This window comes from Eptatretus burgeri, chromosome 2, assembly GCF_056783735.1.
Source record: "Eptatretus burgeri isolate ZD-2024b chromosome 2, Ebu_testis_v1, whole genome shotgun sequence".
Classification (NCBI taxonomy): Eukaryota; Metazoa; Chordata; class Myxini; order Myxiniformes; family Myxinidae; genus Eptatretus; species Eptatretus burgeri.
In genome coordinates this window covers 78,135,260-78,151,024 of record NC_140962.1, presented here as the reverse complement: position 1 = coordinate 78,151,024, position 15,765 = coordinate 78,135,260, and the positions used below count along the sequence as shown (strand labels likewise).

General features: G+C 39.2%; 1 protein-coding gene across 1 annotated transcript in view; it reads left to right on the top strand.

Moving 5' to 3' along the window:
* Positions 1–15,765, top strand: part of TTN (titin) — a 405,491-nt gene that overhangs the window by 85,459 nt on the left and 304,267 nt on the right. The window contains exons 54-76 of the mRNA XM_085850585.1: positions 86–373; positions 522–809; positions 1,253–1,540; positions 2,064–2,342; positions 2,540–2,818; positions 3,017–3,295; positions 3,449–3,739; positions 3,838–4,125; positions 4,291–4,643; positions 5,149–5,512; positions 5,700–5,987; positions 6,282–6,560; positions 6,823–7,101; positions 7,266–7,544; positions 7,679–7,969; positions 8,098–8,385; positions 8,544–8,831; positions 9,479–9,766; positions 9,904–10,191; positions 10,433–10,711; positions 13,363–13,641; positions 14,342–14,620; positions 14,785–15,078. Coding sequence (XP_085706711.1) covers positions 86–373; positions 522–809; positions 1,253–1,540; positions 2,064–2,342; positions 2,540–2,818; positions 3,017–3,295; positions 3,449–3,739; positions 3,838–4,125; positions 4,291–4,643; positions 5,149–5,512; positions 5,700–5,987; positions 6,282–6,560; positions 6,823–7,101; positions 7,266–7,544; positions 7,679–7,969; positions 8,098–8,385; positions 8,544–8,831; positions 9,479–9,766; positions 9,904–10,191; positions 10,433–10,711; positions 13,363–13,641; positions 14,342–14,620; positions 14,785–15,078 — 6,696 coding nt within the window. The remainder of the gene's footprint in view (positions 1–85; positions 374–521; positions 810–1,252; positions 1,541–2,063; positions 2,343–2,539; positions 2,819–3,016; positions 3,296–3,448; positions 3,740–3,837; positions 4,126–4,290; positions 4,644–5,148; positions 5,513–5,699; positions 5,988–6,281; positions 6,561–6,822; positions 7,102–7,265; positions 7,545–7,678; positions 7,970–8,097; positions 8,386–8,543; positions 8,832–9,478; positions 9,767–9,903; positions 10,192–10,432; positions 10,712–13,362; positions 13,642–14,341; positions 14,621–14,784; positions 15,079–15,765) is intronic.

Below are 15,765 nucleotides of genomic sequence, written 5' to 3'. Positions count from 1 at the left end.
AGTAGTAGTAGTAGTAGTAGTAGTAGTAGTAGTAGTAGTAGTAGTAGTTGTAGTAGTATCACCAATTTGTTTGTGTTTTTCTTAGATCGGAAGATTCCTCCATCTTTTACTCGGAAAATGAGAGATTCTCAAGCAACAGAAGGTTCCAGCTCAAAATTTGAGTGCAGAATTACTGGTTCACCACCATTTGATGTGAAGTGGTATCATAATGGCTCAGATTTGATCCCAAAAGACACTTGTCATTTCTACATGTCAGAGAATGTTGCAGTTCTTGAATTCTTAGAATTTCAATTGACAGACGCTGGCACATACATGTGTAAAGCTACCAATGAAGTGGGTAGTACAACGACTACTGCAAAACTATTTGTTAAAGGTAAGGTTTTAATATTTTATTCCCATTAATAATTAATCCATTTAGAAAATATCAATTGAACCCATCCAGGATGAAGATTTAAAGAAAACTATGAATCATAATAAATTTGCTGCATCATTGATCACACATTTTTGTTTGTTTCATTCAGAACGGGCTGTGGCCCCGAAGTTTATACAATCACCTGTCCCAATGGAAGTGATTGCAGGAGATGCTTTTGAGCTTGAGTTTCCTTTGATGGGCACAGTTCCCATAAAGGTTTCCTGGGCCAAGGGCAGCAGGGAGATCCGCTCAGTGGGAAACTACAAACTGAAATTTTTGGACAACATAGCTCATCTTGTCGTTCTCAAATCAGAGATGTCAGACTGTGGTATCTACACGTGCAAAGCAACAAATGAAGCTGGAAGTGACACCTGCAATGTTGAAGTCGTTGTTAAAGGTATTTTTAATTGTGCATCAAATATTTTGTCATTCTGTTATTAGTTTATATTATTAGTGTTTAATAGCACTACATGCTTACGATACATATTGGTTAATTTGGGTTTTGAGGTCGATTGGAGACTTGTCACTACCTCCATCCAGTTGGCTTTTTGAGATCTGAACACACATAGCTTGTGTTATTTTCTGAGTAAGACAAATAGTGATTGAAATGTTGGACTTTCCGAGTTTTTTTACTTTTAACTTTTTGAGTTGTAATTGCTTGTGCAATTTTTTTTCCCTGTGGTTTGCTTAACTAACATACTCGTACACCAATATGGATTATCACAATTACAAACTACTCTTCAATATCCAGGAAATCTCTTATTGAGATTTCATGATGTAAATGAGGTGATTCCTAAAATTTACCGTGATTAAGTGGCCATTTGAATTTCTTTTTTTCAGACCGTCCTGTACCACCAACCTTTACAAAAAAGCTGAAGCCACAAGGTGGAGCTTTGAATACTATTGTAGTCCTCGAGTGCAAACTGTCTGGCTCTACTCCAATGGACATTTCTTGGCTTAGAGATGAGGTGAAGATCATAGATGGAGGCCGATCTATAATGAGCTTTGAAGATGAGACTGCAACCTTGACCATCTTAGAGCTGCAGCCCTCTGACGGGGGTAACTACACTTGCAAAGCCATGAACACCGCTGGAGTTGCAGCATCAACTGCCTCTTTGTCAATTATAGGTCAGTTCTGTGTTACTTTATGACTCCACTTCATTTGTTTCTTCTCTGTAACCTATTTTTGTAAATGTGGCATGTCTTTTATTGATTCATTGACATTTCTGATGGTCTATACATTAGAGTCAGGTAATGCTCATGTCAGGAAAAGTCCTCAATGCAACATTGTGATCAATGGTTATATATCAAGCCTCCTGAATGTCTTTGCCAGAGTGTTATCTGGTTGATGTTATAGTGGACAATTTCAAATATAAATGTTCAATACACTGAACAAAATGTCAGGTATGGATTATCTATATGGATTGTGTGGGGGCGGGGTGGGGGGCAGCAGTACGTGTGTGTGGGACCTTTCCCCCAATTTTCCCAACACAGCATATTTCCTCTGACCTAACTCAAATGTTTCCTTTATTTAGTTTATATCGATATGAAATTATCAAGACTTTGCCTGAAATTTCCGGTCAATGACCTATTATAATGGTGCACAATTCAAATTGTAATTTAATTGATGCATAATTTATGTTTTGTGTAGATCCTCCTGGTTTCTTAAGAGCAATTGAGAGTAAGGAAATGCTTCCTGGAACAGCAGTGAGATTTGTGAGTGTCATAAAGGGAGGTGAGCCTATTTCAGTGATTTGGTACAAGAATGGACAAGAGATACGTCCAACAAGGAACTGCTCAATGAGCTTTATAGAGCGAACTGCCACCTTGCTTTTGGATGCTGTGAATCTTGGAGCTTCTGGAGAATATATCTGCGAGGCAGTTAATCCTGCTGGAAAGGAAACATGCAAAGCTGTTCTTTCTATCAAAGGTGTGAGCAAAGACATTGATATACTTTGTTTTTGTCTTCTTCCTTATGCAGGTAGTCAGAACTGGCATAAAGCAACAGGTTGATTGCTGAGCTAATCAGCACTTCATGCTGAGCTAATCAGCACTGCTATAAGATGTTATACAATACCTTTGGCACGTATTACTTTTCTAAACTTTCATATCTTTATTGTTCCTTAGAACCAGCAACTTACCTAAAAAGACCTGAGGATACAACGGTTACATCTGGCCAAACAGCCAGGATTTCATGCACCTTTTCTGGAGCTGCTGGAATCACTGCTGCTTGGTACAGGCAAAACCGTCTTGTTAAACCTGGAAACAAATATTGTATTATCAGCTCACAAGCTGAATCTACCTTGGAAATCCTCAACACTGAGAAGGCAGATGAAGGAACATACAATTGCAAGATACAGAATGATGCTGGAGATGAGACCTGCTTTGTTATTCTTACAGTCTTAGGTTGGTTTTCACAAATATTGTGCATCATCTCAAGTATAATATTTCCCTTATGTCTTATTTTTTGAATAATGTTCCACCAATAGCAATCTCACTAAATTATGAGCATAATAATGTTCAGAGCACATCACTTTACAATATTATATGTGCTACTTCTGTTATTGAAAGGGTGATTAAAATTTCTTTTTTCTGCATATGCAGAACCACCTTCTTTCATCAAGCCATTGAAGCCTGCTGAAAATGTGGTTGGTGGAACAATACGCTTAGAAGCTGAAATAGCAGGCACACCTGAGATACGAGTTTTCTGGTTTATGGAGACGGAAAAAATGAGGTCAACCGATAGGTGCAGAATGACATTTCGCAACAATATTGCCACCCTGGAGTTGAAGAACATCAACCGAATGGACGCTGGAACATACTCATGCAAGGCAGAAAACAACATTGGTGATTCAGTATCGACTGCTTTTGTCACCATCAAAGGTGATTTGGGGATTTAAAGGAAGGCATCCAAGGGCCTTTCATATTCACATATTTTGCTGGATTTGAGGTCACATTTTAATGTGATACTTTAATTCAGCGTTTTTATCTTGTGTGTTCACCTTCATGAAATGCTTCAACTTATTTATGTTGCAGAACGTAAAAACCCTCCAGTGTTTACCAGAAAAATGAAAGACATTCAGGAAACTGAAAGAACATCAGCAAAGTTTGACTGCCGCATTACTGGATCTGAACCATTTGAGATAGTTTGGTTTCATAATGACTCTGAGTTGGCACGGGATGATTCTAAGTATGAGATGACTTTTGGAGACAATGTGGCATCCCTCAAGCTAATGAACCTCAGCAAACCCGATGCTGGAGAGTACAGTTGTGTAGCATCAAATGAGGCAGGAAGTGTAGATTGCAGTGCCATTTTGGCCGTGAAAGGTTCGTGTTTTTCATGTTTTTTTAATTCTCATTAATGTGATGAAAAGGCAACCCTTTTCTGGCTTGTTGTTGAGTGCATTTTTCAATTACCTTTCCAGAGCGCAAAGTCGTTCCAACTTTTGACCAGAAATTAGAGCCTCTGGAGGTGACAACTGGTGACTCTACTGAACTTGAGTGCCACGTGATGGGCTCTGCACCCATGAAAGTCACGTGGACCAAGGATGGCAGGGAGATTCGATCTGGAGGAAACTATAGAATAATGTTCATTGAGAATAGCCCACGTTTGATTGTCCAAAAGGCAGAAGCATCGGATAGTGGAGTGTATGCTTGTAAGGTGACAAACGAGGTTGGAAGTGATGCCTGTGATGCTTATCTCACAGTTAAAGGTACTCTTTACAACTTCAGGTTATTTCCTGACACCTTTTGACATAACCTGTGCATTTACCAGAGAAGCAACATTTATTTTATTCAAAAACGAACACAATTTCATAAGTCCTTATCCACCTGTTGTTCTTTAATAAGTATGGAAACGATTTCTTTTAATTTCATAGATCGTAAAATTGCACCCTCTTTCACACGGAAGTTGAAAGATGCCAGGGGAGTCGAAGGTGCTAGTGTGCGATTCGACTGCAGAATCACTGGTTCTCCACCATTCGAAATCATGTGGTTCCACAATGGTGCTCGACTAGTCAACCGAGAAAATTGCAGGATGCACATTGAAGAAAACGTTGCGATTCTTGAGATCTCTCCTCTGCAAATAGTTGACAGTGGAGAGTTTGTTTGCAAGGCTTCCAATAATGTGGGCAGCACTATGACCAGTGCCATACTTCTCATTCAAGGTTTGTTTTTAAAGTGTTATCGAGAGTGCAGACATGTGAGTAGCACAATTCTCCGCAGATATTTATGATGTTTTTTTTTTTTAAACAGGATCATATTTTATGCATTAAAAGTTGTCTGTTTCAAAATATCTAGTGCCCAAAGTTGCAAAATTATTCAAAAAATTATAGTTAAACTCTTTTTCTAACTTAAAGTGGAGGGGACAACATTCATCTGTCCGGAACGATGGCATATGGCATTGTGAGCAAATTCAAATGAAAAATGTGAATTCAACTGCACAAAAAGAACCGATGAGGAGGTATTTATATAGGTGCATTGGAAGTAGGGTGGGGTGTGGGATTGGGGTTGGGATCTTGCACCCCATTTCCTGACAGCCAACATGATGCACACATTGCATACAAGTTGTACTTGCAGTGTGTGTGTGTGTGTGTGTGTGTGTGTGTGTGTGTGTGTGTGTGTGTGTGTGTGTGTGTGTGTGTGTGTGTGTGTGTGTGTGTGTGTGTGTGTGTGTGTCAGATATGTTCTCCCCACTCTCGTAAAATAGTTTAACGTTTTCACAAGTAACTACATAAATTGAATCGATATTTGGTGAAATGCATTCATGTAATTTCAATGCATTCCACCTCAATGTTTATACATACATTTCAGAGCGAGTGACACCTCCAAAGTTCATATGGCAACCTCCTCCAGTCCACATCACTGCTGGAGAGCCTACTGAGCTTGAATGCCATGTCACTGGCTCATCTTCAATTAAAGTCACCTGGGCCAAGGGTGCCAGGGATATCCGACCAGTGGGGAATTTCAGAATGAAATTTGTCGACAACCGGTGTTTCCTAACAATCTTGAAAGCAGAGAAAGTGGATGCTGGAGTTTATAGCTGTAAAGCCACAAATGAAGCTGGAACAGACACCTGCAACATTGAAGTGATCATAAAAGGTAGTTTTACTTTTGAAAAAATGTGTTTGCTTATTGCTGCATTCATACATTTTTAATACTTTTACTCATTTGAGTGTATGATTCATATTTTTGCAGTATATCGATATGCTTTATTGGCTTTCTTACTTTTTTTTATGACAACCTTATTTTGTACAGCAGAAAATGATTTTGATAATGTTTTATACAGACCGACCCATAGCTCCAACATTTGAGCAAAAATTGAAGCCAATAGCTGGAGTATTGAACACACTTGTTGTCCTCAAGTGCAAGTTGTCTGGTTCTGAGCCAATGGACATCTCTTGGTACAAGGATGAAATGGAGGTGTTCGATGGAGACAGGTTCAAGTTGCGTTTTGGAGATATGACAGCTCGCCTGGAAATTGGCCAATTAAATGCATTTGACAGAGCAAATTACACTTGCAAGGCAATCAACTCATCTGGTAGTGCTGCTTCAACAGCATCACTCTCAATCATAGGTCAGTGGATGTAAAGCATGGCTTCTGGTTTCTCTGAAGCATGTGCAGAGATGTGTGAGCACTCTTTCAATCATTTTGTTTTCATTGCTATCACCTGCACTGTTTTGGGAGAAGCTCAAGTGATGATATTTGCAGATGATTCAGCATCATTTCACGAAAGTGCATTTTACATTGCTTGATTTCAAATATGTTTGTTTACATATCAGATAGAATGATGTACTTTCATAATCCACAAAGCTGTTGGATCATCGATGTGTAAAAATTGTTCACAATATGTTCAATTTTCTTGTTCAGAGGCCCCATCATTCATTGAGACCATTTCACCTCAAGAAGGTGTCCCAGGCTCTTTGGTCAAGTTTAGGGGCATCATTGAGGGCAGTGACCCACTCACAGTGAAGTGGTACAAGAATGGAGAGGAACTCCAATCAAAAAGAGGAGTCAGCATAACCTTCAAAAACATGACAGCCATCTTAATTCTGGAATCTGTCAATCCTGCAGCAGCTGGAGAATACATGTGTGAGGTGTCCAATCCTGCTGGAAAAGAGACATGTTCTGCTGAGTTCTTTATTAAGGGTATGTTTTTGGTATTATTTTCTCAATATTTGTACTATGAATTTTTTTTTGTACTTTGAAAATCGTTCGACATGAAATTTACATTTTAGTTAACATTTGATGTCTTTGCAATTTTTGTATTGGCAACAGCACAGAACTGACAATGTTCAAAATATAAACTATGAGGTGAAACTTTACTGTGCCAATTGTACTAAAATGAATTGGCATTGATTTATGATTATGTCAATATGAAACTGTTTCTACTCTTTTTCTCACCTTCTAGAGCCAGCTTCCTTCCAGAAGAGGCCAGCCAATGAAAATGTCATCATGGGAGACGTATCCAGAATGAGCTGCAGTTTTACAGGCACACCTTCTATTGATGTGAACTGGTACAAGCAGAACAAGCAGCTCCAATCTGGAGACAAATACCTTGTCATGAGCACAGACAATGAGTCAACTTTGGAAATTTTGAATTGCACAAAGGCAGATGAAGGCATCTATACTTGCAAAATTCATAACGATGCTGGCGAAGACACTTGTATTGCTGCACTTTCTGTACTGGGTCGGTATTAATCTTGTTTTGATTTTTCTTTCTTTTACTTTTCACCTATCAGCTCATTTACCAGCCTGTACATAATTTTGGTGCTTCATTATCTTTGATTATACTTTCATATTGCTCTTATGTTGCTTAATAATTATTTGTGAACAACATTGTTTTTTTTTTAGAACCCCCCTTTTTTACAACTTCTTTGGAGTCAACCAAATGCATCATTGGAGGATATCTGCACTTGGCTTGTGAAGTTGCTGGTACACCCGAAATCAAGGTTTTCTGGTTCAAAGACAATGCAATGATAAAGCTAAGTGACAGATGCAGAATGGCCTTCAAAAACAATGAAGCAATTTTAGATCTGAAGAACATTAGCATGGTTGATGCCGGAAAGTATACGTGCAAAGCCGAGAACAGCGTTGGTGGAGCTACCTCGTCAGCATCTGTTAGCGTACGAGGTGATTCCGATATTTCCATGTGATATTTTCCTTCAACTGAATGAAAAATTTCATGTTAAAGGTTTTATCTTTTTCCCATTTTTTTCTTTATCTTTGGATGCATTTTACCACTTGTGGTATGTTATTTATTGCAGAAAGGAAAATGCCTCCTTCATTTGTAAGGAAAATCCAGGACATCCAGGAACTAGAGGGAGTTACGACAACATTTGAGTGCCATGTTTCTGGCTCGGAGCCTGTAGAGGTCATTTGGCTATTCAATGACTCGGAACTTGATGCTGACGATGTACACAATGAGATCACTTTTAAGAATAATGTTGCTCTGTTGAAAATGAAAAGTCCGAAAAAATCAGATTCTGGAGAATACATATGCAAAGCCTTCAATGAAGCAGGAAGTGTGACCTGCAGTGCAATTCTTACTGTGAAAGGTTAGCTCCGAAGAAATGTTTACAAAAATACAACTTTAATCCCAACAAATTTTGTGTAAATATGTTTCATATGTTTGGTAAAATATATATTTGGATTCAAAATTAATTATGAATTCGTTTTCATTCAGAACGTAAAGTTGTACCAGAATTTGACCAGAAGTTGAGGCCTGCAGAGGTGACCATGGGTGACTCCACTGAACTTGAGTGCCATGTGATTGGCTCTGTCCCCATGAAAGTCACATGGACCAAGGATGGCAGGGAGATCCGAACAGGAGGAAACTACAGGATCACATTCTTTGAAAACACGCCAAATATGATTATACAGAAGGCTAGCAAATCAGATGATGGAGAATACACTTGCAAAGTGACAAATGAGGTTGGAAGTGATATCTGTACAACTGAACTTAAAGTTAAAGGTACATTTTCTCTGAGAATATCATTCATAAATGTATTTTTTGTCTTCTTTAAATTCCGTTGATTTTTATTGGGAGAAATAGTGAAGTAACAACATAGGCATTTCAGCTTTGCAAAATAGTTTCTGAGCATTTTGAGATACAAAATTGCTTCTCTTCAGATCGCAAGATTCCACCTTCATTCTCAAGGAAACTAAAAGCAGCACAGGTTGTTGAAGGTGTGACTGTCCGGTTCGATGGCAGGATCACTGGTTCCCCTCCTTTTGAGGTCTGTTGGTTCCATGAAGGTTCCAAGTTGACGAGTGTAGACTCTCACCAGATGTATATGGAGGAGAATGTTGCAGTGCTGGAACTTCCAGATGTACAATTATCAAATGCTGGCCAATACACCTGTAAAGCCTCAAATGAAATGGGAACTGCTACTTCTCATGCCAATCTTCTTGTGAAAGGTGTGGCTATATACTATATGTTGATTTGCTTTTCTTCTTTCTCCTTTTACACCTCTATTTCTTTTGTATTTATCTGTTTTCTCACTTTTTCATTCTATTTTATTTTTAACCTAAAGGCTTCTTTCAGTTTTTGTCAGCAAACATTTTTGTAATTTTGGCAAACATGCATTCATGGTGACCCTGATGCTCCCTAGCTCCTAAGGGATGATTTTTGCACAAACATTTCATCTTTCTGAGAAACACCATAGTTTAATACTGTTGTTGATATAAACTTATGGAGGTCCAAGTAACAAATCCAAACTATCTCCTTCGGGTAGTGGTCCATTGTAATCCACTGTTTTCTCTCTCTCTCTCTCTCTCTCTCTCTCTCTCTCTCTCTCTCTCTCTCTCTCTTTTTCTCTCTCTCTCTCTCTCTCTCTCTCTCTCTCTCTCTCTCTCTCTCTCTCTCTCTCTCTCTCTGTCTCTGTCTCTGTCTCTGTCTCTGTCTCTCCTTCCCAATTCCTCCTTCCCCATTGCCAATGTGAAAATATAGTGTTGTGAGAATTTTTTCATGTTGCATTGAAGAAAATACAATCAAGCCAATTTCTCTAAAATATATTCAAAAATTAATCGATGAATACATTCACTCATTGGGTTTTTTTTTCTAGAACGACCCACACCTCCTACTATTGTCCAAGCACCAGTCCCAGTTGAGGTGACAGCAGGGGACCCTATTGAACTTGAATGCCATGTGAAAGGATCTTCTCCCATCAAAGTTACATGGTCTAAAGGTAGCAGGGAAATCCGCTCAGCTGGAAACCTCAAACTCCGGTTTGTCAACAACGTGGCCTGTCTCGCCATTATGAAAACTGAGCAAAGTGATGCTGGTATTTACACCTGTAAGGCTGCAAATGAGGCTGGAACAGATACTTGTAATGTTGAAGTCAGGATTCAAGGTTAGTATGGACTGCTTAATTGATATCATAGTTCATAAAAATATTCTCAACCATGATCTCTTTGCCATTCCAAGCTATTTTCATCAAAACGCAATGCTATAAATTTTCTGAAAAATGCCGGTTTTTATGTCATCCAGAACGTCCTGTTGCACCATCATTTTCACGAAAACTCAAGCCAATGAATGAAGCTCTCAACAGCCCAGTAGTTATGTCATGCAAAGTGTCTGGCACCATGCCAATCGACATAACTTGGTACAAAGATGGTTCTGAGGTCATTGGCAGAGAAAAGTACAACATGATCTTCGAAGACAACATGGCGACCCTTTCCTTAGGGAGGATTGAGGCTACAGAAGGAGGAAACTATACCTGCAAGGCCAGCAATAGTGCTGGCACTGAGACCTGCATGGCATTACTCTCAGTTATCGGTGTGTAACAACATGGCACTTCTTTGTGAAAGGTTTTTTTTTTATGTAGAAAAGTAATGTATATCATTCTTACCATTTAGAAACATTCTCGTTGCATTGACTTTACTTGGTTGATCACATTAGCACAGAAGCTGATATGATCATTATTGCCAGCAAGCTAATTTGACTTATGAGACATAAAACTCACCACTTTTGTTCAGGTTTGATGACAAATGGATATTTAATCCTTTGTTGTTTATAGGGCCACCGACATTTGTGAAGACAATTCAACCTCAGACATTGCTTCCAGCAACGTTTTTGAAGCTTTCAGCTACAGTTGAAGGCACAGAGCCAATATCGGTGAAGTGGTATCGAAATGGGCAGCAGCTTCAATCAGGACGTGGCTATAACATCAGCTTTTTGAACATGACTGCGGAACTGGAACGCGATTCTGTAACACCTGATTATTCTGGAGAGTACCTGTGTGAGGTGTCGAATGCTGCTGGGATGGAAACCTGCAAAGCTGATGTGTTTGTGAAAGGTTTGTTTATGTACTTTATGAAGACATGTTAAATACAGTACTACAATTGACGTAACTAATTTAAAAATAACTCCTGTTCAGATTGGTGTTTGGGGCAACACACCAACAGCAGGTCAAGCAGTTTGCCTGCATGAGATTAGCGATGCAGGGTGCACGAGTTTGTCAGTAGACAAGGTATCTAATGCTAGGTTCCCACTATCATGATGCGCGACACGATTGAAATCCTGGTCTTAATCGTGGACTAATTGTGGTGATCCTATCAGATCTTATCAGAACTTGAGGTCAGTCATGGCAATCGTGTTAATCGTAGAAAATTTTTGAACGGTTCAAAATTTTTCAACGATCAACACGATCAATTGTCATTCGGAATCATCGTATCAGATCGTATTGCATCGTAACAAAGCGCGACAGATCGCATCTAATCGTGCTTCCTAATCGTGGTGATCGGGTCGATCTTAGACAAGACAAACACCACGCTCTGAGAGACCACAATTTCAATCGTGCTGCGCATCGTGATAGTGGGAACAGCTTTCAGAGAAATTCCATGATCAGCTACGAATGTCCAATCGTGGCGTTCGTAACGGATCGCACGACAGTGGGAACCTAGCATGACACTACAATTGGTGACAATAACCTCATAAGCATGGAGTAAAGAACAGTACTGGTGGAAGCAAAAAAAATTACTTTGAAGCAGGAGAGGAGTTTCTTGATCGTGTGGAGCTTAGCATGTGGCCTAAACTTGTTTCGTGGGATGTTGAGGCAGTGAAGTGATAATCATATTTCGTTTGGAGTGACCATTAAGGGCTGCAAAGCAGATATATAGCTGAGAGCACAGAAGAGACTAAATGAAATAAGCAGCCAACCAATCTATCTTAATTGTGTTAGTTACAAGCCTAGAATATATATCATAATGTTATTATCATGGTCAGAGTTTTTTTTTCTGCATCACCAAGAATCACAGATATTCTGCAGCAATTCTGGCCCAATGAAGTGCAGCATATTAAGTGATGTGGTACAGTAGACTGTTCTATAGTATTGTATGCCGTGAGTATTTGCTGTGTGTCACAGGAAAACTTTCCAGAACAGAAAATGTCCAGATAGAGTTTGACAGTGAAGTCCAATTTTTAGATTTGGTTGTACTAGCAGAGGCAATGTTTTTGGATTCGTGCACAGGAAGTGCAACAATAAGTCTTACTAATTTCAGTGAACACCATCAACTATGATGGGAAGGTTTGCTCGGCAGGCTTTTTTTGGACCGGCTCTTGATCTTAACTTGTTCACGTTTTGGACTGGCTCTTGATCTTAATTTGTTCAGCATTGAGCTCCGTTGCTGCTGAATAACTGACACTGCGTGGTAAAACTAAATGGTAGTAAGTTGTCATCTTGATCTTCAGAGATGGTGGATGCAAACTCGAAGAGACCCAACTGTTTGGGCACGTGGTTAAAATCTTGTTTCTTTCTCCAGTAACTGGTGTGGCTTCGATTCCCATGGCTGCTCACTCTTGCCAACCTACATTTAGCAAGCAAGGCGAGCAAGCTAACACCCTCACCACGGGTTGAGGGAGTCATTAAAGCATTAGATTGAAATAGGCTGGTTTTGTGGCATCCTTGTGGGAAACCAGCTGTCAAGAGACTTGCGATAGAAAGTACATCATCAGGAGCAATAAAGTGTTTGCAAGAATTAAGAAACCAAACTAGATAATAATAATAATAATAATAAAAAATCCAACTAGATATGAAAGAAATAGATGCTTGCCAAGTATGTTTAGGGGACAAACCATTTCAAAAGCACCAGATATTTGCAGAGAGACTACCCTTCTTTTCAGTTCAAGAAATCCGTTTATTGTTGAGCCAGAAGAGTCATCAAAAGGAACAAGTCCAGTGTAGAAAAGGTGATGTAAAAACTAAACCAAAGATGTTGGAAGAGAGAACAGAGCAACATCTTAAAATTGATTCCTTGATCTGCTAAATTGTAATCACACAAGTTGTGACTGCCTGAATTGATTCCACAATCCTGCTAATGATAGGATCTAATCCAAGAAACATTAGCATGTGACAATTAAGGAATTTAGTTTTGGGTTCCACTACGAAATACAATTTGAAGTGAGCAATTGTATGGTTTAAACCTCAGATAAGCCAATTTTTAGGGTCAGCATGGTATGTTTTGTCACTTGTAACCATGTTCATGACTTTAGTATTTTTGTAAGATCAGAAACTTGAATCAAATTCTGTGTCATCATTCAAGAACAAGACTGAAATTTAAAACAGAGTGGCTAGTTTGGATTTTTGTATGCTGATGAGATTGTGTTTGCACCACAGTTGAGGTTATGTGAAAGACTTTTAAAACTACAGTTACCAGATGAGCAAACAAAATAAAAAATACAATAGGACTTTTTCATGAATCCAACAAGAAAATATGAGGAATACCAGTAGTTCAGGATTACTCCAAAAGCCTATTCTTGAACAAACAAGGGTTACAAAACTGTAGCCTATGCAAAGGCTGAACCATGTGTAGTACCTTTCCTGTGAAAGTAAAAAAAAAAAAAAACCTCAAGAAATAAAATACTATGCCTTCCTTTTGTGTTCTGCCCTCAAACATTATTTACAATTTTATATCGTGCAATATGGGAAACTGCTTTTTCTTCCATCAGAACCAGCCTCCTTCCGAAGGAGGCCAGTTGATCTTCACATTGTGGTGGGAGAGCCAGGAACACTAAACTGCAGTTTTACTGGCACACCAATCATAAAAGTGCATTGGTACAAGCAGAACAAGCTCATTGAATCTGGTGAAAGGTATCATATCTTAACCACAGAGTCTGACTCGACTTTAGACATCCTGAATGCTGAAAAGGCCAATGAAGGGATGTACAGCTGTAAGGTTGAAAATGAAGCTGGAGAGGACATCTGCTTTTCTCTTGTATCCATACTCGGTGAGTTCATGACAAAGTCACTTGTAAATTTATTGTGCCTGTATGCAAAATCACATTTTCAAGTTCCTACCTAGATTAGATGGTAATTGGGCTTCTATGTTTTCCAACAGCTCTCATACATATTCATGAAAACACATGCACACATGCACACACACTCTGTTGCCACTGTTTTTTTTTTTACTGAAGTTGTGTTTGAAGATGACTAGACTCAGTGGTGTAATAGTTTGAGTGTCTACTCTGAGTCTGGGAGGTCAGTGGTACGAACCCTGGCCAAGTCATACCAAAGACTTTAAAAACAGTACCTGGTGCTTCCTTGCTTGACTTTCAGTATTTAAAAGGATGAGCATGGACAATCCCCATAGTTTAGCATCCATGGGGAGGAGAAAATTCCTCCTGAGTAAATTCCCTGATAAGAGTGATGAGAAAGGTGGTGCTATTGTTGTGGTGCTGCTGGTACCCAGAATACCCCAGGAAGTGATGGCACTTCCCCCAAACTCAGTGGCTGTGATTGTCTCATCTAACTGTCTTGTGTTGTGTCTCATGTATTTGTCTGCATGTCCATGTGTGTGAGATGTGTGTTTGGCAACTCCACTATGAGCCTTCGATGCTGTAAAAAAAAAAAAAATGTTTTTCTTCAAAACAAAAATGTTGATGCGAGTTCGTATTCAATTAAATGCTCATTCATCTTTTTTTTTCATAGAACCACCATACTTTACAAAGGGCTTAGAGGCGGCAGAATGTGTAGTTGGAGGAATTCTTCGCCTTCTTTGTGAAATTGCTGGTACGCCGGAGATCAACATATCATGGTACAAAGGAGAATATCTGATCACAACAAGCGACCGATGCAAGATGCTGTACCACCACAGCATAGCCTCTTTAGAGCTGAGAAATGTCAACAAATCAGATGCTGGAGAATATACATGTAAAGCTGAGAATATGATCGGAGCAGCTTTGACATCTGCCTTCTTTAAGATCAAAGGTGATCCTTGACAATCCCAACTATATTTCTTTATAAGTTTTATTCATCATGGTGAAGTCACCAACACAGAAATTGTCTTTTTAACATACTTTCTTTCACATAGCTATATTTGTTCGTGCTCCTGCAATATTTTATGTTGAAAATGAATCCTGTGTTTGCTGCAGAACGGAAGACTCCTCCATCTCTCACCAGCAAAATTAGTGATGCTGTGCAAGGAATAGAGGGTACCCCAGTGGTGTTCGAGTGCAAAATTTCAGGTTCCGAGCCCATTGATGTGGTTTGGATATTAAATGACTCGGAAATTGATGTTGACAATAAGAACTTTGAAATAACTCGTGAAGACAACACAACAAGCCTCAAGATCCTCAGTCCCCAAAAAATGGATTCAGGAGAATGCATGTGCAAGGCTGTTAACGAAGCTGGAAGTGCTTCTTGGCATACTCAACTTACAGTGAAAGGTTTGTTCTATAAATATGTCTTCAGATAATCATTGTATCCGACTGTTTAGAAGCAAAGGAAATGTTTAATATTTGGAAGGCAGCAATGGAGTGTAAGGGATTGAGGGTGAATCTAAATAAGACCAAACCGATAGTTACTGGTGAAGGAGACGAAGGGAAGGAGAATAGAAAATGGCTCTGTCTGACCTTTGGTAAAGAAGTAGGGTCAAATTATATTCAGTGTGTGTCTTGCAAAAGGCATGGTGTCATCGGAAATGTAATGGAGTTGAGGGAAGTTTGGGTATAGTGGCTGGCTTTTTCAGATGTAAAGAGTGCATGGGTGGAAAGCAAGATGCAGAGAACATGGGGGTAGTGGATATCAAATTTGTCGTTAATCTGTTAAAGTGTCAGGGTTTATGTTGCTTGGGTGATATGTTAGATGCAGTTGGTGGAGTGGAGTTATCTGTGAAGATGATTACAAGGGTAGCATGGAATAAGTTGAGCGAGTTGAGACATTTTAACATCAATATATCCCAAGTGAAGCAGAAAGAAGAGTATATTTCCCCCGTATCAGATCAGTTTTTATGTACGGTAGTGAGACATGGGAAATTATCGTAGAAGACGAGATAAGAATAGAGAGGACCTAGCTAAGGATGCTGAGATGGATGTGTTGGGTGACACTAATGGATAAGCATAGCGTGGACATAA